This window comes from Bos indicus, chromosome 20 (genome assembly GCF_029378745.1).
Source record: "Bos indicus isolate NIAB-ARS_2022 breed Sahiwal x Tharparkar chromosome 20, NIAB-ARS_B.indTharparkar_mat_pri_1.0, whole genome shotgun sequence".
Classification (NCBI taxonomy): domain Eukaryota; kingdom Metazoa; phylum Chordata; class Mammalia; order Artiodactyla; family Bovidae; genus Bos; species Bos indicus.
The window spans coordinates 13,478,878-13,500,897 of record NC_091779.1 but is presented as its reverse complement, the minus strand read 5'-3'; the positions used below and the strand labels follow the sequence as shown (position 1 = coordinate 13,500,897).

At 35.4% G+C, this 22,020-nt stretch overlaps 1 protein-coding gene across 10 annotated transcripts in view; it reads left to right on the top strand.

Annotated features, from left to right (window-relative positions):
* Positions 1 to 22,020, top strand: part of ERBIN (erbb2 interacting protein) — a 130,359-nt gene that overhangs the window by 61,307 nt on the left and 47,032 nt on the right. For all 10 annotated transcript variants that reach the window (XM_019982799.2, XM_019982794.2, XM_070774610.1 and 7 more), the window contains exons 5-10: positions 6,680 to 6,758; positions 9,187 to 9,276; positions 11,399 to 11,455; positions 16,125 to 16,188; positions 19,236 to 19,310; positions 21,112 to 21,256. In XM_019982799.2, coding sequence (XP_019838358.2) covers positions 6,680 to 6,758; positions 9,187 to 9,276; positions 11,399 to 11,455; positions 16,125 to 16,188; positions 19,236 to 19,310; positions 21,112 to 21,256 — 510 coding nt within the window. The remainder of the gene's footprint in view (positions 1 to 6,679; positions 6,759 to 9,186; positions 9,277 to 11,398; positions 11,456 to 16,124; positions 16,189 to 19,235; positions 19,311 to 21,111; positions 21,257 to 22,020) is intronic.

Sequence of the window (22,020 nt, the reverse complement as noted above, 5' to 3'; positions counted from 1 at the left end):
TAATAGTTAATGTTGCTTAAATTCAGCTGTTTTAATAAATCAGATTATTTAAGATAACAAAAGAAGAAAAATCATGTGTTAAACTGACATGGAACTTAAAAAACGTAGTCTGGTGATCACTGGTCACTGCTAAGTGTGTTGTTAATGTAGACCATAAGTGGGGTGTACAGTCACTGTGCCTTACCATAGGCCTTAGCACTCACTGTGTTATACCTGGTGCTAACCATACATCTGTTATCCCCTAGCCAGTATAGTCATTTAAGTTTGCAATTTCTGGTTCAGACTCTTGACTGGAAATCAGTGTTACATTCTGTACTATTTGTTACCATAGTCTTTAAAACACAGAAACAGTAAAGAACCACTATTAACTTACATTGTACATTTGGGTCATTGGAGGGATATTGATGCCCTCCAAACAAAGATCCCCAGGATTACCTGTGATTGAGCCATGGGGATGGAAGGCGAGTCGCAGCGGGTGCTAAAAGACTTTATTACAGGATTTGGGCTTGTACTTGATGATTGGAAGAGGATTTAAGAATATGAGCGTTTGCTATGGATGGAATGCTGTCAAGAAGTATAATTCTGTGACTGAGAATATTAATAAATGTTATCTATAGGGAGGACAGATTAGAGCAAAGCTAAAGCTATAAGCACTAAAGCAGCAGCAGTCACACGTTAGAAGAAGGGATGGCTTGGACAAGATTCACATTTTGTCTTTGTTAAGTCGTGATTACAAATACACTTTTGTCTTGATCTCTTGTGGTTAAAGAGTGGCCTCCTTTAATATTGGTATTATGTGAAATTGCTTAGTTCAACAGGGAAATACCAAGGTCTCCCTTTGATTGCATCTTGTTCATAGAAAGACCAAGGACTAGCTGATGGTACCAGGCTAGTTCTTCGATTAGATTTCAGGAGGTATTTTCTCTTTCTCAGCAGTAAAAAGAGAACTCTAATGTATAACCAAAATAGATTAATCTGAGCAGGATAGCCACGTTTAATAGTATCTTCATTTTGTTAAATTTCAGCCACAGAGTCAAATTTTTATGACAAGAGTATATGACAAAGAAAGAATACTGTTGAAGTCAAGTGAGAATGAAAAAGGAACAGGTAGTTGAAATTGCTAAAGAATTAAGTAATTCATGATAAAATTCAGGTTATGCATACTTTATCTATGAGGATGAAAGAGCCGTCTTTGGAGACAAGCTAACACAAGCATTGAGCTTAGGCCTCATTGAGAAAGTGAGAACAAGGATTTGGTGGAAGTGAGGAAGTTAGTGATGCAGATATCTAAGGTAAGAATGTACCAGAAAGAAGAAACAGCCAGTGTACAGTTTGTAAGGTGAGAGTGTCCATGGCATGTATGAGAAACAGAAGACTATAGTAGCTAAAACATAGTGAGCAAGATGGGAGTGATAGGAATAGAGGTCAGAAAGGTAGGGATTTGGAGCAAAAAGACAATGTAGAGCCGTAGCTTTGACATTTACTCTCATTCAAGTGGAATCACTTGGAAGGGTTTGAGTCAGGTCATTCAGAGCATAATCTGACTTGCATTTTATTTTTATTTTTTTATGTTTTTTAAAAATTTATTTTAATTGGAAGCTAATTACTTTACAGTATTGTAGTGTTTTTTGCCATACATTGACATGAATCAGCCATGGATTTATGTGTTCCCCATCCTGAACCCCCCTTCCACCTCCCTTCCCATCCCATCCCTCTGTGTCATCCCACTGCACCAGCCCTGAGCACCCTGTCTCATGCATTAAACCTGGACTGGCGAGCTGTTTCACATATGATAATATACATGTTTCAATGCTGTTCTCTCAGATCATCCCTTGCCCTCTCCCACAGAGTCCAAAAGACTGTTCTATGTCTCTTTTGCTGTCTTGCGTATAGGGTTATCCTTATCATCTTTCTGAACTCCGTATATATGTGTTAGTATACTGTATTGGTGTTTTTATTTCTGACTTAGTTCACTCTGTATAATAGGCTCCAGTTTCATCCACCTCATTAGAACTGATTCAGATGTATTTTTTTTAATGGCTGAGTAATATTCTATTGTGTATATGTACCACAGCTTTCTTATCCGTTCGTCTGCCAATGGACATCTAGGTTGCTTCCATGTCCTGGCTATTATAAACAGTGCTGCGATGAACATTGGGGTACACGTGTCTCTTTCAATTCTGGTTTCCTCGGTGTATATGCCCAGCAGTGGGATTGCTGGGTCCTATGGCAGTTCTATTACCAGTTTTTTAAGGAATCTCCACACTGTTCTCCATAGTGGCTGTACTAGTTTGCGTTCCCACCAACAGTGTAAGAGGGTTCCCTTTTCTCCACACTCTCTCCAGCATTTATTGCTTGTAGACTTTTGGATCGCAGCCATTCTGATTGGCGTGAGATGGTACCTCATAGTGGTTTTGATTTGCATTTCTCTGATAATGAGTGATGTTGAGCATCTTTTCATGTGTTTGTTAGCCATCTGTATGTCTTCTTTGGAGAAATATCTGTTTAGTTATTTGGCCCATTTTTTGATTGGGTCGTTTATTTTTCTGGAATTGAGCTGTAGGAGTTGCTTGTGTATTTTAGAGATTAATTCTTTGTCAGTTGCTTCATTTGCTATTATTTTCTCCCATTCTGAAGGCTGTCTTTTCACTTTGTTTATAGTTTCCTTTGTTGTGCAAAAGCTTTTAATTTTAATTAGGTCCCATTTGTTTATTTTTGCTTTTATTTCCATTATTCTGGGAGGTGGGCCATAGAGGATCCTGCTGTGATTTATGTTGGAGAGAGTTTTGCCTATGTTTTCCTCTGGGAGTTTTATAGTTTTGGTCTTACATTTAGATCTTTAATCCATTTTGAATTTATTTTTGTGTATGGTGTTAGAGAATGTTCTAATTTCATTATTTTACATGTAGCTGTACAGTTTTCCCAGTGCTGTTTATTGAAGAGACTGTCTTTTCTCGGTTGTTTATTCTCACCTCTTTTGTTGTAGATGAATTGATCATAGGTCTGTGGGTTTATTTCTGGACTTTCTGTACTGTTCCATTGATCCGTATTTCTGTTTTTGTGCCAATACCATACTGTTTTTATTAATGTAGCTGTGTAGTATAGTCTGAAGTCAGGGCGATTGATTTTCCTCCATGGAGGGGAGAGGGACCAATTAGGGGCATGAGAGTAAGAAATATAATCTACTGTGTGGTGGTGCTAGTGGTAAAGAACCTGCCTGCCCTTTCAGGAGACATAAGAGATGTAGGTTCAGTGCCTGCGTTAGTAAGGTTCCCTGGAGGAGGGCATGGCAACATACTCCAGTATTCTTGCCTGGAGAATCCCATGGACACAGGAGCCTGGCAGGCTGTAGTGGATAGGGTTGCACAGAGTCGGACATGACTGAAGTGACGTAGCGTGGCACACACATGTATAAAACAGATAAGCATCAAGGATATATTTTATATTACAGGGAATTATAGCCTTTATCTTGTAATAACTTTTAATGGAGTATAATCTGTAAAAAAAATACTGAATCACTATTCTGTCCACCTAAGATGTAATACAGTAAGTCAGCTATACTTAAGTTTAGATAGATCAATAAATGTGAAAATGTGTTCATCTCTAGGAAAATAGCTCAGTTGGCAAAGAATCTGCCTGCAATGCAGGAGACCCTGATTCGATTCCTGGGTCAGGCAGATCGAATGGAGAAGGGATAGACTACCCACTCCAGTATTCTTGGGTCTCCCTTGTGGCTCAGCTGGTAAAGAATCCACCTGTAATGCAGGAGACCTGGGATTTGATCAAACCTGGGTTTGATCCCTGGGTTGGGAAGATCCCTTGGAGAAGGGAAAGGCTACCCCCTCCAATATTTTGGGCTGGAGAATTCCAGGGACTGCATAGTCCATGGGGTCGCAAAGAGTCGAACATGACTGAGAGACTTTCACTTTCACTTTCTAGGAAAGATCAGTAAAGTATCTAGTTTTAGTTAATGTCTTGTTTATATCTGTGAGGTTCAACCCTCTCAGAAAGTGTTTATTGGGAAAAAGTAAAGATATCATCAAAAGTTGACAAGATATGAATAGGTATTATAGTATGAAAATTGGTATTGCCACCCTGGTAAAGAATTTGGAAGCTATTGAGTGACACTGATAACTATGTACCATGTCCTATTCCAGTAGTGCACAAGAGAGGCAAAGATTCTCCCCTCACACAACAAGTACTTCTAAAGATAAATACGTTAATCTGCCTGCATTGTCCCAGGTATCACTGGGTTTCTTTACTTTTTGCCCTCTGTGTTTCATAATGGCTAGTTTCTGTTACTGTGTCTTCTGTCTCATTGACATTTTCTCCTGCAGTGACTAATCTTCTTTAAATCCTATCCTGTGGTTTTTTCATTTAGATGTATTGTTTTTATCATTTGTAAAGTTTCCATTTCTTACATTTAACCTTTTCCTCCCCATCATTTTGTTCATTTTTTCCCTTTAAGTACCATAGCTGTTTTAAAGTCATTTTTTAAAAATCTTATTATCTAAGTAGAGAATAATACAGTAAACCTGATGTGCCTATCAACCAGAACTGTAATATACCAATCAGTATGTTACATGTATACCTCATACTTTGCCAAACAATCTCTCTCATACATAAATATTTCAAGATGAAGCCACTCTACTATTAACCACAATTTATAGAAAGACAGCTAACAGTAATTCCTTAATATTGTTAGATATCCATCAGTGTTAACATTTTCTGATTTGAATCTTTACATGAACTCTGTAAATTCTAGCAAAAGTTCTTTAAAATGAACCATCTTGAAACTTTTAGGGAAATTGACTTTTAATAACAACAACAATGATAAAAATCTTTCCTTAACCATTGAGCCCAGATTTTTGAAGTTGTTATTGAGATGATTGTAGAGTTACAGCATTTTTAAGAAACAGTACAAATTGGTACTCTTGTACTTACCACCTAGTTTCCCCCATTGGTAATAATTGCAGTTATATAGAACAGCAGTGATATTGACTGATAATGGTATGGCCTCCCAGTCTTACTCAGCTGTCTTCCGTTTGTGTGCCTGCATGTCTGTGTGTAGTAGTGATGGTAGTAGTAGGTTTATATGTTGACCATAGGCAGTTCTCTTTGGTCTCCTCTTATCTGGGTGGTTATTCAGTTTTTCTTTAACTTTTTTAACCTGGATAGTTTTGATGATTACTGGCCAGTTCTGTAGGACTGCTCTTCATGTGGATTTGTTTGATATTTGCTGATGGTTAAATTCAGGTTGGTGTCTGGGGAAGGAATGTGACATAGGTGTTGCGCCCCTTCTCAGTGCATCTGAAGATGAGTTGCTCTGTGATGATACTGGTAACTGCTGCCTTTTAAATCGTTGAAGTGGTTGGTGCCTGTGAGAGTTCTTTACTCTTTCCCCTCTTAAAAAATAATATGTGTTTTGGGGGAGAAGCTTTGAAACGATATCGATATATTGTTTTTCTTTATTCTTTTACCCACTAATTTTAGCATCCATTGCTAAGTTTTGACTGATCAGTTATTGCTGTAGTATTTGCCAGTTGATGATTTTGTATCATTTCATTTTTCATCATCTGAAATTCTGTGGTTGGCTCTGTAATAAACTTGCTTAGAATAGTACATTCATGAGGTTGACAGAGACTTAAGTGATCCTCCAGTGTCAGCCCTTTGGAGTAATCATGTGTTAGTGAAGGAATGAGTTTTCTATTAATAGAATTTTGGGAACATTTTTTTTTTAAGTTATTAATTTGCATTCCTCTAGTCTGGATTACAACAGTACTACTTAAAGTTGGTCTGTGGATTGTTGCTAACTCAACTATTGTTGCTATATTTTTGCTGAGACAAGTTGAGGTAAGATTAAGTGCCTAGAAACTTCTACCATAATTTGACTTGTCACGTTCGTGTTGTATTTTGCAGAAGTATTGATGTATAACTGCCTCAGGCATGTCCATTGGCATATCTGATGCATATTCTCTATCATACCTCTTCTATCTTCAGCTTTGCCTTCAGCTTTGTTACCCTATATGTATTAGAGGCCAGCTCAATCTGGAACCCAGGATTTAAAAAGTAATGCCTCTTTATACACTACTATATAAAAATTTGATAAATAATAAGGACCATAAGGATCTCCTGTATAGCACAAGGAACTCTTCTTAATATTCTGTAATGACCTATATAGGAAAAGAGTCTTTAAAAAATGAATATATGTATATGTTTAACTGATTCACTTTTATTGTACAGCAGAAATTAACACATTATAAATCAACTATACTCCAATGAAAATTTTTTTAAAGTAGTGCCTCTTTTTATGTGAAAACACAGAAAGAATGCTGATTATTCTGAATTTTGTGTCCCTAACACCACACAGAGAAGGCACTGATTTTCTGATGAACAGCGAGAAGGAAAGGAGGGTAAAACTAAACGAGATAGTTTGTTGTTCAGTTTCTTAGTCATGTCTGATAATGAGCAGTAGTCATAAAGAGGCGAAATAGAAGAGAGAAATTGTTGTGGAGGTGATTCTGTTTGGTTGACATTGGTGTTGCCAGTTTATTGAGATTCTACTCTGTTGATAAATTTTGAATCTGTAAAGTGTACATTAATTATTAATATTGTTATGATTTTCTCCTTTGTAATTAATAGATTCTTTACAGTTAATGATTATTTGTTCATTTTCTAGGAATACAAGAGTTTCCAGAAAATATAAAAAATTGTAAAGTTTTGACAGTTGTGGAGGCCAGTGTAAATCCTATTTCCAAGTAAGTTCTTCTCTGTTGAATTATAGTATGTCAATAAAGCAACTATGATAAAGTAGAATACTACTTTCTACATTTTAATCAACAGTTAATATCAGTCTTAAATCTATACAAAATTTTAGTTTTAGATTAAAAAGGAGCCTTTTTAATACTCTTCCCAACCCCGTATATTACAAAGGTAAATTTGACATCCATACAGATAATGCAAGTGGTGTTCTCCAAGTCCTATGGTTAGTTAATGTCAAAAATGAGACTAGGATCTAGGCCTCCTTAGCTCAGTGTTACTTGTGCAATATAAGAATGTCTTCACTTGCACATCCAATGTGTGGCACACTCAAAATTTTGAAAATAAGAGAAACTGAAAAGTCAAAAAGCTAAAAACAAAAAAGGAAAAAGCTAGGTGATTGGTTGTATTACATACCAAAGGTCACACATATTCTTTTGTGATCATAATGGCTTGAAGCAGAATGCTTTCCTAGTAACAGAGCTGTTAAATTTTGAAAAAATAGAATGACAAAGCAAAAGATTAATATTGTAAAGCATAGCTTAGTATAGCTAAAATGAAAGTTGAAACCAGCTTTCTCATAATTACAGTAAGTCCCCTACATATGAACGAGTTGCTTCTGAGAGCACATTCATAAGGCTAGTTTATTCATAAGTTAGCCTAGATACCCAATTAACACAATCAACTATACAGTACTATACTGTAATAGGTTTATAATACTTTCCACACATAAATACATAAAAAACAAACAAAATATACAGATAACATTTTTAATCTTACAGTATAGTACCTAGAAAAATACAGTCCTACCAGCTCCGTCACTGCTGCTTTTATGCTTGCTTCTGCACATCCTGGGCTTGAAATAAAGATACCATACTACTTCTGTACTAAATATCATACTCTTCAGTAAAGTACACAGAACCATACCAGTTGTAGAGGACGCATGCTTATGACAGTGTATTCCAGACACGTGAACTCTTAGGTTTGAACCTGCAGATGCATGTTCACATCTTTGAAAGCTCACAACTTCAAGGTTTGTATGTACAAACTTAAAAGGTTTTTCCAAACATAGACAAACATGTAAAGGCAAACATGTAAAGATGATGTTTTACCTTTACCTGAAAATACTATTCTAGCATCAAGTTCTAGATCTGTAATTTATTTTGTTAGCCAGAGGAAATAAAAGCAAAGTTATTTATAGGTTCTTATATGACCCTAAATGTCATTCAGCTATTAATATTAGTTCTCATTTGGTCATTATAAAATTATATGATCTTTATTTGATTATTTAGGGACCACATATTGAAATGGAAAATAATTGAAACCAGTAGTTCTCAAATGGGGACAGTTTTGCTGTTAACAGTCATTTGGTAAATTCTGAAGACATTTTTTGGTTTACACAACTTGTGGTGGGCAGTGCTAGCTAGCTTCAAGCGATTTAGAGGTTTACACAACTTACGGTGGTGGAAAGTGCTAGCTTCAGGTGATTTAGAGGCTAAGGTGCTAATGCAGAAGACAGCCTCCTGGCAACACAAAACTATCCGGCCCTAAAAGTCAGCTGGAGAAGGCAATGGCACCCTACTCCAGTACTCTTGCCTGGCAAATCCCATGGACGGAGGAGCCTGGAAGGCTGCAGTCCATGGGGTCGCTGAGGGTCAGACACGACTGAGCAACTTCACTTTCATGCATTGGAGAAGGAAATGGCAACCCACTCCAGTGTTCTTGCCTGGAGAATCCCAGGGACGGGGGAGCCTGCTGGGCTGCCATCTATGGGGTCGTACAGAGTCCGACACAACTGAAGCGACTTAGCAGCAGCAGCAAAAGTCAGCTGGCTTACCAGGCAGCTCAGTGGTAAAGAATTCACCTGCCAGTGTGGGAGTTGCAGGTTCAGTCCCTGGGTGGGGAAGATCCCCTGGAGATGGATATAGCAGCTCATTCCAGTTTTCTTGCCTGGGAAAATCCCATGGACAGAGGAGCCTGGCGGGCTGCAGTCCATGGGATTACAAGAATTGAACACGACTTAGCAACTAAGCAACAACAACAAAAGTCAATACTGTCAAAGTTTAGAATTCTTTATGTAGTCCTTTCAATTTATGTTAGATAAGGTGAGTTTCAAGAGTGCCTGGTGATGTCATAGTCATGTCCTAAATACATTTCTCTGTGTTGAGGTTCATTCATAGTTGACTGTTATGTGCAGATTTTATCTTACTGAGACAAATACTGCTTTACTTCCTTTTTACAAAATGATAAAGAAACAAACATTGAAGCTGTAAGTTATTATAAAAGGTAAATCTCAATTTGAGGATCACTCATAAAAGAGATAGCTGTTATCTGTTAAGAACATGTGTTGGTTAGACTGTTTCTTAGATTTTAATAGCTAAAATTCTGCATATGAATTAAATTTAAATCCTGGTTTATTTTATATAGGCTTCCTGATGGATTTTCTCAGCTGTTAAACTTAACCCAGTTATATCTGAATGATGCTTTCCTTGAGTTCTTGCCAGCTAATTTTGGCAGGTAAGTTATAGTTTCTTCTAAAACCTTCTCTTGTTAGCTGTTAACAAAACTTTTGCAAAGTTTACCAGACTACAGGTTGCTTTAGCAATACTGTTAATTACAGTTTCGTGGGCTCTTCTTTTGTAATTATTTCCAATCATTGTAGTTTTTATAGTTTCTTCAGCACTTGTTATTTTGACTTTAAATTTATTTTCCCAAATAAAAATAAGCAGTGAAAATTTAAAAGAAAAAAGTAGTTTAAGACTTGGTTTTAAAGTACATAAAAATAAGGAGTTTAAATTGGAATAATTTTTGTATATTTGAGATAGAATGCTTTATTCTCAGCACTTACATATTTTTAAAATGATCTAATTACTGGTTTATCTGTCTTCTTCACTGGAATCGAAGTTCTAGAGAAAAGAAAAATGTGTTTCTGGGATCCAGCCCGTTGCTCCCTCCTTAAATTTGTGCTTCTTGCTGTATTATATTCCCTGAGTAATTTTTCTAATGAAAAGATGAATCAGTAAATGAACAGTAGGTATTAAATTATTATTGTGTTCAAATTAATTACTAGAGAAAGTGCTATCCAAATATGTGTTAATATGGCAATGTTCTTTTTTCTTCTTAAAGAGAGATATATCATATGGTCTCACTTAGATGTGAAATCTAAAATAACCACCGAAACCCCAACCTCATAAATACAGAGAAAAGATTGGTGTTTGCCAGAAGTGGAGTGGTGGGTAGAGATGGGCAGAATGAGTGAAGGTAGTCAAATGATACAAACCTCCAGTTTATAAAATAAATCATGGGCATGCAAAGTCCTGGTGATTATCATTAACCATACTATATTGTGTATTTGAAAGTTTCTTCAGAGAATACATCTTAAAAGTCATCTTAAGAAGAAACATTTTTTTTTTATATAATTAAGTATAGTGACAAATGTTAACTAGACTTGTTTTGGTAACCATTTCACAATGTAGTTGACCCTGGAACAATGCAGGGGTTAGGGGTGCCGATCCTCCCAACACCATAGAACTCTGCATATAATTTACAGTTGGCCCTCCACAGCTATAGTTCCTTAGTATCCAGGGTTCCAAATCCATTAGATTCAACCAACCACAGATTGTGTGGTACCATAGTATTTACTGTTGGGAAAAAAATCTGTATATGAGTGGATTCACACAGTTGAAACCCATGTTTTTCAAGGGTTAACCGTGGGTTAACTTTAGCTCAAGTGGTTACTCCATCTTCTGATGCCATGTTCAACGATGTATATACAGACATCAAATCATTATGTTATATACCTGAAACCAACAAAATGTTGTTTGTTAATTGTACTTGAATAAAGTAAAAAGAATTTGGGGCATTGTTGTAGCCCAGTGAACTGTGGGACCCACATTATAATGCTTTATATTTTTATATACATACACATATATATGGATCTATGTACACACATATATACACATACACATATGTGTATGCTGGCATACACATACACATATGTGTATACATACATACATTTCATGTACTTGTTAGATTTCTGTGTCTGGCATTTGGACCACTTTTTTAAATTGAAATATATTTGGCATGTAACACTCTGTAAGTTTAAAGTATACACCCTGCTGACCTGATATGTTGTATATTTTAATATGGTTGCCACTTGCAGCATTAGCAAGCACTTCTGGACCAGTTCTTCTGCTCATTTATCCTCTAATTTTATTGGAACGTGCATCACTGAAGTGCCAGAGGATTTCTCCCTATCCATGTCCTGTTTTGTTTCTTTATTTTTCTCTCTCAGACCTAAACTATAGACTTAAATTATTGTTCTCTAATCTACTAATGACTAATAATTTGGGGGAGGATTTCATTAAAATGCACAAAGTTTATTAGGATTGACATTAGGGGACAGTTACTTTGGCTATGTTTAGAAATATTTATTGCAGCTTCTCCCCCATTAATTCTGAGGAGCAAAAATAGTATTTTCTGTCTTTGTATTTTTGTGTAATTTTTAACACTAAATTCTACACATTGTAATTACACAATGAATATTGGTTGCTTTAAATCTTTAGAGGATGACATTAATTCATTAATTAAATTCTTCATCTTTGTCATAGATGCTTGATTTATTTTATTTATTTTGCAGATTAACTAAACTCCAAATATTAGAACTTAGAGAAAACCAGTTGAAAATGTTGCCAAAGTAAGTAAAGGTGTTATCTTTTCCAAAATTTAGTTTGGCATTTTAAATTCTTAGAGAAATATTAATTCTCTATTATCTAAAATATGAGTACAAATTATTTTAAAAGACTTACATTTGTGGTCATTGTATTTTAATTAGTGGTGTTCAATATAACAATCTATACATCTCTCAGTATTTCTTAGTGATTTCATAGCTTTCTAGAACTCAGTCTTATGCAACAAAAGTCAAAATAATAAGTATGTAAAGCTCACCTGAGTCCCAAATAAAGGTCCCCATTTCTATACTAGAGTTCTTTCTTAGTACTCCTTAAAGAGATCCATAAAGTCTTCTATGTGAAGTCTGATTAACTCTAGTTCTCAGAACTTGTATGGTTTTAGTCAGTTGTAAATTAGAAATGGAATGGAAGGCCCCCTACTGGTAAGCTAACATCAGGAGGAGATGACAGTCCAAGAGCAAAAAATAAAATGAAAATAGATCTACAGACTCAAAATGCACTGGTCTACATCCTTTATTGAAGATATGTCTTAAAACATCCTGATTCACTACTGTGTTTTTATAGTTTCAGTTCAGTTCAGTTCAGTCTCTCAGTTGTGTCCAACTCTTTGCGACCCCATGAATTGCAGCATGCCAGGCCTCCCTGTCCATCACCAACTCCCGGAGTTCACTCAGACTCAGGTCCATTGAGTCACTGATGCCATCCAGCCATCTCATCCTCTGTCGTTCTCTTCTCCTCCTGCCCCCAATCCCTCCCAGCATCAGAGTCTTTTCCAATGAGTCAGCTCTTTGCATGAAGTGGCCAAAGTACTGGCGTTTCAGCTTTAGCATCATTCCTTCCAAAGAAATCCCAGGGCTGATCTCCTTCAGAATGGACTGGTTGGATCTCCTTGCAGTCCAAGGGACTCTCAAGAGTCTTCTCCAACACCACAGTTCAAAAGCATCAATTCTTCAGCGCTCAGCCTTCTTCACAGTCCAACTCTCACATCCATACACGACCACTTTTATAGTTTGCTGCTAAGTCACTTCAGTCTTGTCCGACTCTGTGTGACCCCATAGACGGAAGCCCACCAGGCTCCCCTGTCCCTGGGATTCTCCAGGCAAGAACATTGGAGTGGGTTGCCATTTCCTTCTCCAGTGCACGAAAGTGAAAAGTGAAAGTGAAGTTGCTCAGTCGTGCCCGACTCTTTGACTCTTTGTGACCCTATGGACTGCAGCCAACCAGGCTCCTCTGTCCGTGGGATTTTCCAGGCAAGAGTACTGGAGTGGGTTGCCATTTCCTTCTCCATTTTATAGTTTAGGCAGTGGCAAACTACAGACTGGTTAAGTTTGGCCCAGTGCCTATTTTTTCCTAAATAAATTTCATTAGAGTCGCATTCATTCAGTCACTCACATGTTGTTTATAGCTGCTTTTGCTCTACTGTGGTAGAGTCAAGTAGCTGTGACAGAGACTATATGCAGAGCTTAAAATATCTGACCCTTACAGAAAACTTCCCAGTCTCCTGTTGCAGTTTATTTGTCAAGTGTTGTCACCTCTTGATAGAAGCATCTCCCATTTTCCAGGATTTCGTTGTTCTGTGTACTCAACTTTTGTAGCATCTTATTTATATCAGTTAAGATATTTACCACATTAGTCTAATTTTTAAAATACATTTTCCTCTCTTTCTACCTGGCTAGCATATTCTCATGTGCACATGTACTTGGTCCTTCTTCTTCCCCACTCCAGCCCGTGAGTATAAATCTCTGAGGGCAGGAAGCGCACATGGTTTTGATTCCCAAAAGACTGAGATGATTACAGTGTATGTTGTTAGTTGTTAGTATAAATTAAAATGAGAATTATCCTCATTAAAATTCAAAAAGGTTTGACTTTTTGGAGATTTGGTATTGGCATTGATGAATCCTTAGCTCAGAATTTGACTGTTAAGAGATTTGAATAATCTGGGTATAAATTGTTTACTGAAATAGCTAAGCCTGCAGTTAATATGGTGTCTTTGATATCATAGGTAATTCACTTATTTTATCTCCTTATATTTTAATTTTAACCTCAGATTGGACTCTCTCATGTATTTGCAAATGTAATTCTTTATTGCTTTTTTAAAGACATGATTACAATATTTGAGGCCTCACAGATTAAAAAGAGGCCATGGTTTTATGTGTCAGGAAAGTCATGTGCATCAGGTTATGTGAGTAGATCTTTTTATGATCAAAGATTTGAACAGTGAAAAAGCTATTTTAAATATATAGTTCAGTGAAATTTAATACCATGTTAATCCTGGAGGGCCCAGTACCAAAAACACAAATGATGTATATTTCCCCTCTGAGACAGGAGAAGAGAAGGTAAAAATGAGTTAAATACGAAGAAAGTTTAGAGATAAGCAGAAGGAAATTTGAGGGATGGTTGCTTTTACTTTCTCCTTGAAGTAGGAAGCTGGATCTTAAATGAAGTAGGACCAAATATGCCCATGTTAGCTACAGCAAGTTGAGATGGAGATGCTTTTAAAATTTTACAATGTATTTCATCTTTTTTATTACATATCTGTCATTTATGTTTTCCTAAATGAGTTTTAAAACTTAGATTTTTAAGGATGTTGTTTATAATTGAGTTTTCCAGTGTAAAGGTTTTTATACCCTTAAAAAAATAAAAATTACCCTTGTTGATATAAAGTGAATTGCTACATGTGAATTTTCTGTGTTATCATATAACAATATTGAATTAAGAAAAATAAGACCATATTTTCTTTTTTCAGTCTTACTCCCTCCTCACAGCTCTCTTTACCTTTCTCACATATGAACCTGGTGTAGTATTATGGATGTAGGAATTAGTATCTAATCTTTCTTGAGAAAGATCCTGGAAACACCTTTTCACTTTGTAGTAAAGCAAATTGGAACTGAATTACAGGTTTTCTGGACAAAGACAGATATGAGTAAAGGAAGTCAAATTTTTATATTTCATAGAACCTGAAAATAGGCACTCAGAGAATCAAAGTTAAAGCAACTTTGAGAAAAATTGGTACTGGGAGATGAATTAAATTAAAGGAGTGTTGATGAAATGGCATATTTAAAATGAAAGGGTTTGGGAAAATTAGCTTTCTGTAATATTAGGTGAGTAACATAATAATTGGGCTTCCCAGGTGGCGCTAGTGGTAAAGAACCTGCCTGCCATGCAGGTAGACATAAGAGACCCAGGTTCGATCCCTGGGCCGGGAAGATACCCTGAAGAAGGAAATGGCAACCCATTCCAATATTCTTGCCTGGAGAATCCCATGGACAGAGGAGCCTGGTGGGCTGCAGTCCATGGGGTCGCACAGAGTGGGACACGACTGAAGCGACTTAGCACACATGCACAACATAATAAATTACTTTACAATTATTATATGCTTTTTTTTTTCACTAAAAAACCAGGGAGATTTAAGCTGATTTTATTTTACTTTCTATTACTAATTTGTTGAATGTCAAGAGAAGATAGAAATAATATGTGTTCTTATGTCATAATTTAAGGAGCCTCTTGGTTTTTAATGATGTTAATTTTCCAGTTAACACGTTGATAATATTGATGATATGATGATTCTATTTTGCCATATGCAAAAAAGATTTAATATAGTTCCTAAGGAGTTCTCTAGTGTGGTCTGTTGGTTAGGATTCAGCACTTTTACTGCTGTGTTCAGGGTTCAGTCACTAGTTGGGGAACCTCCCCCAGGCCACGTGGGATGGTGTGCCCTCCAATTTTTTTTTAATTTAATGTAGTTCCTTATCTGGGTACCTGGTAGCAATCTATTAAATAATAGGTTTTTCTAAAAATAATAATTTTAGAGTATAAATATATTTGAATTAATTAATAGTTCACTTTAAGAAGCGCCTTTATTGAAGGAATATAAAATACAACTTAGTTTATTTCATCATGAAATCAGTTTGTATATTCAAGTTTCTGTAATGGCAGAGAACTGTTGGTATTGAGTTGAAAGTTTAAAAATGGTATATTGTAGCTTTAATTTAAAATAAATACAGTCTCCTAATTATATTTTTGATTCATGCAAAACGTTGTTGTGAATTGTATTGAATTTAATTTGAAAGTGTGGAGAACAATGTAATATTTACTGTTCTTGGAATTTTCAGTTAATTATCTTAAAGTTTTTTACAAATACACCATCAGTCTTGAAAAATGGTAGTAATTAATATGAAGCTACCTAACAATCTAATCATTAGTTGATTTATACCATCTAAGAAGTTATTCTGTGAAAAAGACAAAAAATGCAAAGTGAATTACTGGTATTCTGGTCTGTGTAATTACTGCAATTACATCTTAAGAATATAAATAACCTGGGATTTCCCTGATGGCTCAGTGTTTTAAGACTCCACACGTCCAATACAGGGGGCGCAGGCTCAATCTCTGGTTGGGGAACTAAGATCCCACATACTGTGTGGCATGGCCAAAAAGTAAAATAAAAAAGAATAGAAATAACCTGGAGAGAAGCCAAAATCAGAGAATAATTAATAACTTATTTCATTTTTATTTAGAAATTAAATGTGACTTGTTTCTTAGAAAATCATTATTTTTGTTTTGTCAACATTTGAAAGTCTATATGTTATTAAGTAATACATAAGAATATTTTACAAGTTTCCTTTTAATTTTTTTTTTTTTTGTATACTTAATACCTTATTACTCCATTGTGCATAGAACAATGAATAGACTGACCCAGCTGGAAAGACTGGACTTGGGAAGTAATGAATTCACAGAAGTGGTAAGTTCTCACCAACCTTACTATCCGTAAGTCATTCATTTGATCAAGAAAAAATGTGAAAATTAAGGTATTTATTTCTTTGCATTTTTAAAGTATAAAATCAGATAAAGATACACACATATTTTGGAGAGACAAGATATAAAAATTTTTGACAGGATAATTGAACAGATAACATCTAATAGGAGTGAGGGTAAAAATGTAAAATTAATGAGAAGCCCATGGAAAAGGTAATTAATAGTTTTGGGCACAGAAAGTAGAAATTCTGAAAGATTATAAGGGAAAAGCTTTCATCAGACTAGAATGCATCAGGAAAATAACTTGAGTCAAAAATAACTTCATGGGAATATTGCTTAGGAATTTATTCAGTAGTAGCATACTTCTCTATAATTTTACTTAATAGCTAAAAGAAAAAACATTGAATGAAACAGCTGTTGTTTTCGAGTTGGTAATGAGACCTCTGGATTGCGTTTTTGCTTTGTTTTCAAAGTAGTATGATGCTGAATCGAAAAGAATATAAGCAATTTGTTGTCTTCAGTCATTGCTCCAAGAGAACTCAGATAATAAGCTAGATATTTGTTTTTTGAAGAGAAGCTCCTTAACTTGAAAAATCATCATTGAAATTTTTACACTGTGTTTACAAGTCTTTTTTTTTTTTAATTGTTGCAAGTTGCAAGTGATAGTCACAAACAAGAGTTTCTCAGCACTGTTGCTGCATAATTGTCCTGTGGAAATTGTATTAGCTCACTAAATAGCTTTTCAGCTGAAGTCACTGGAGGAGCATGGTGGTTTTGGGTATCTCATATTTTTTCTAAAATAGTCTTTCATATTCTGTATTTTAATTGAAGCTGGTATATGATGAATCTTACTGTGTTTTGTAGATGTTTTACTCTTTTTAAAAAAATGCATATTCTGTGCTTCGTAAATTATCTGTTACATATTTTCTCAGTATTTGTCTTTACATGTATGAATCTATTGCCATATTAACTATTTTAAGTTTCTAAATTGCTGTTAATTTTATAAATCAGAGCAGAATTCAAAATCATTAAATTTTGGACCATTTCCTTCTTCCAGTATTACACATTTAAAAAAAAATTACTTTACAGTTGTAACAGGTAATGCACAAAAGGGGCTTCCTAGGTGGCTCAGTAGTAAAGAATCTGCCAGTGCCGGAGACGCGAGTTCAATTCCTGGGGTGGGAACATCCCCTGGAGAAGTAAATGGCAACCCACTCCAGTATTCTTGCCCGGGAAACCCATGGACAGAGGAGCTTGGCAGGCTACAGTCCATAGGGTCGCAAAGAGTCAGATACAACTGAGCATACACATGCAAAGCACAAAAAGACTTTTTTATTTTTTTTTTTTATTTTTATTTTTTTTTTTTAATTTTATTTTATTTTTAAACTTTACATAATTGTATTAGTTTTGACAAATATCAAAATGAATCCACCACAGGTATACATGTGTTCCCCATCCTGAACCCTCCTCCCTCCTCCCTCCCCATACCATCCCTCTGGGTCGTCCCAGTGCACCAGCCCCAAGCATCCAGTATCGTGGATCGAACCTGGACTGGCAACTCGTTTCTTACATGATATTTTACATGTTACAATGTCATTCTCCCAAATCTTCCCACCCTCTCCCTCTCCCACAGAGTCCATAAGACTGTTCTATACATCAGTGTCTCTTTTGCTGTCTCGTACACAGGGTTATTGTTACCATCTTTCTAAATTCCATATATATGCGTTAGAATACTGTATTTATGTTTTTCCTTCTGGCTTACTTCACTCTGTATAATAGGCTCCAGTTTCATCCACCTCATTAGAACTGATTCAAATGTATTCTTTTTAATGGCTGAGTAATACTCCATTGTGTATATGTACCACAGCTTTCTTATCCATTCATCTGCTGATGGACATCTAGGTTGCTTCCATGTCTTGGCTATTATAAACAGTGCTGCGATGAACATTGGGGTACACGTGTCTCTCTCCCTTCTGGTTTCCTCAGTGTGTATGCCCAGCAGTGGAGTTGCTGGATCATAAGGCAGTTCTATTTCCAGTTTTTTAAGGAATCTCCACACTGTTCTCCATAGTGGCTGTACTAGTTTGCATTCCCACCAACAGTGTAAGAGGGTTCCCTTTTCTCCACACCCTCTCCAGCATTTATTATTTGTAGACTTTTGGATCGCAGCCATTCTGACTGGTGTGAAATGGTACCTCATAGTGGTTTTGATTTGCATTTCTCTGATAATGAGTGATGTTGAGCATCAAAAAGACTTTTTTAATCCAAGTTACACCTAGAATTCTTACTTATATGTTAATAGTAAATCTGAGTGACATGCCTTGTATGTGTTACTCGTGTTATAGTGATGAGATATGATGACACCTCAATGCCATCATAATGTCAATGATTGGACACAGGTTTGTGGGTTAATGGAAATATCTTTAAAGGATTCATTCAGAAGAGCCTCCAAGGGTGAATAACCTAAGGGTAAATTTTGCCTGAATACCAAGTCCATTAAGTCACTTTAATTTTTTGGTCCTCAACACAAAACAGTATTCTATGTAATTACTAGAAGCTTAAAATAACACAGTAGGTTTGTTATGCCTTGGTTTACATACTTTTCCTTAGGATTGGGTTTTTAAGATGTAGCTTGCCTTCTTTTTTCCTCCCTCTTAGTCATCAGGGAATAGCTTTTCTTTAAGATTTCCTAAAATTCTACATCTTTTTGTGGATAATGATTGAGAGTATACTTTTATTGTATTCTTGAAAGTAATGGATCTTATTAATTGTGTAAATACTTTAACCTGTTATGTAATCAAAAGCTTAATTTATACAATCTGCTATTATGGAATGTCTTTAGTAATATTTGTGTAATAACTATAACACAGTGGAAAGACTTGAGTTTTGGCTCTGCTTTTTTCCCCCTCGTAATTTAAAAAAATGTCTTTAAAACTGAAAGTTATTATTAGAAATACCCAGGGGAGCTTCTTTTGCCAAATAAATATATTCAAATAAATTAATGTATCTCCTCCTCCACTTCCATTTAAACAGCCTGAAGTACTTGAGCAGCTAAGTGGATTGAAAGAATTTTGGATGGATGGTAATAGACTGACTTTTATTCCAGGGGTGTGTATATCAAATTTTAAAGACTTTGCTTATTGCTGTCTGTCCTTTGCATTTTTACGAATTATACTTTTTAAGTACGTTTAATGAGTTTAAAATGATTATTCTTAATACTGTTAAATAGAAGCAAATTACATTTTTTTATTGTCAATACTTTTTTTTTTTAACAATGTTGTGTTTTAGGTGTACAGTAAAGTGAATCAGTTATACATATTCATATATCCACTCTTTTTTAGACTCATTTCCCACATAGATCATTATTGAGTAGAGTTGCCTGTGCTATACAGTAGGTCCTTATTAGTTACATGTTTTATATATAGTAGTGTGTATATGTCAATCCACATCTCCAGATTTATCCCTTGACCCCTTTCCCCCGGTAACCATAAGTTTGTTTTCTACATGTGTAACTCTATTTCTGTTCTGTAAATAGGCTCATTAGTACCATCCTTTTTTTTAGATACCACATACTAGTGATATCATATGATACATGTCTTTCTCTGTCTAACTTACTTCACTCATTGTGACAATATCTAGGTTCACCCACGTTGCTGCAAATGACATTATTTCTTTTTGATTGCTGAGTAATATTCCATTGTATATATGTACAACGTCTTTATCCATTGCTCTGTCGGTAGACATTTAGGTTGCTTCCATGTCTTGGCCATCGTAAATAGTGCAGTAAAGTTTGGGGTGTATGTATCTTTTTGAATTGTGGTTTTCTCCAGATATATGCCCAGGAGTGGGATTGCTGGATCATATTGTAGTTCTATATTTAGTTTTTGAAGGAACCTCCTTAGTGTTCTCCATAATGGTTGTACCAATTTACATTTCCATCAGCAGTGTATGAGGTCTCCCTTTTCTCCATGCCTTTTCCAGCATATATTATATATAGATTTTTTATTTATAGATTTTTAATGATGGCCATTCTGACTATATGTGAAGTGATACCTCATTGTAATTTTCATTTTCATTTCTCTGATAATTAATGATGTCAAGCATCTTTTCATATGCCTTATAACCATCTGTATGACTTCTTTGGAGGAATGTCTATTTAAATCTTCCACGCATTTTTCGATTCGGTTTGTCAACACATTTCTTGATTAAAATTTTTATATTTCTATAATAAATTTTTGTAAAACACAGTTGACTTGTGTACAACTCAGGGATTAGGAGCACCAACCCTTTACACAGTGGAAAAAATCTGTGTAATTTATAGTCAGCTTTCCCTATTTGAAATTCCTTCGTAACAAGGATTCGTCCTTAGGGTCTGATGTTCTGCATCCACAGATTGAACCAACTACAATGAAGTACTGTAGTATTTACTGTTGAAAAAAATCCATGTGTAAATGGGTCTGTGAAATTCTGTGTTGTTCAAGGGTCAACTTTAAGTCTCTTTCTAATGTCATGGAGTATGTCCTTCCCAGGGGTTGCAGTTGACTTTGTATCCTGTTTCATTTTGCCCAGGGAATTGTTGAAATAGGCTATTTTCCATGTAGTTTCTTAGCAGCTGACATTGTGTTTATTCTCAGACCTAAAGCCATATGAATCCCCATATGTACTAACTCCCTTGCAAATGATGGGCAGCTAAATTCCCAAAGAAAATTATGTACTTGTCACTCTGCTAGGCTAAAATAGTAGGAGCTTTTAGCTTTTACTGATTGTATCACTAATGGCATTAAAAATTATGAACCTATCATATAAACATTTAATTATAAATTATAATTTGTGACTAAGTTTCTTATCTAAACTTTTCACAAACTGCTATTGACAGAGTCCTTAAATTTCCTTTTTTTTAAACTTACAGTTTATTGGTAGTTTGAAACAGCTCACATATTTGGATATTTCTAAAAATAATATTGAGATGGTTGAAGAAGGAATTTCAGGATGTGAAAACCTTCAAGATCTCCTGTTATCAAGCAATTCACTTCAACAACTGCCGGAGACTATTGGTTTGTACTGATTTCTAATTCATGTGATTAAAATTTGCTAGTATACAATCTGAGAAACTTATTGCCATTGCTTGATTCAAAGCTTCCGTATATCAAATTTTATTTATAAGATAGTTTCTGAAGTCACAGATCCTATTTGAATTTTTCCTGTTGTGATCAGTTACTCAGTTTACTCTTTTGTTGACATTACTGTTTTTCTTTAAGGAAATGTCATTTTTGTCACTGTAATAAAGTTTGAATCCTTTAAAAGATTACCCAAATTCGCTTTAACTCTTGATCATGGCCCTTACCTAATAACTTTTTCCTATCTTAACTTCATTTTAGACTTACAAGAAGACAGCTGTATGAGCAAAATCCTTTGAAAATTATACGGTTGACCCTTCAGCAATGATGGTGGTTAGGGGGCCAACCTTCTGCAGTGGGAAAATCTCATATAATTTATAGATGTACTTTTGTATTCACATTTATTTCCTCCCTATCCATGGTTCTGCCTCTGTGTATTCAACCAACTGTGGGTCATGCAGTACTCTAGTAGTAAATTGAAAAGTTCACATACATGTAAGTGGATCCATACACTTCAAACCTGTGTTGTTCAAGGGTCAACTGTATTTATATAGTTACTTATCTGGTGGTGCATCAAGGGAGTTGAATTATCTTATCAAAACCCCAAAACTTACATATTGGCATCTCCATGATGTTTGAATATAAAAATCAGAAATATTTTTACATATTTTTCAATTGAATTACATAATTGTTATAGCTCA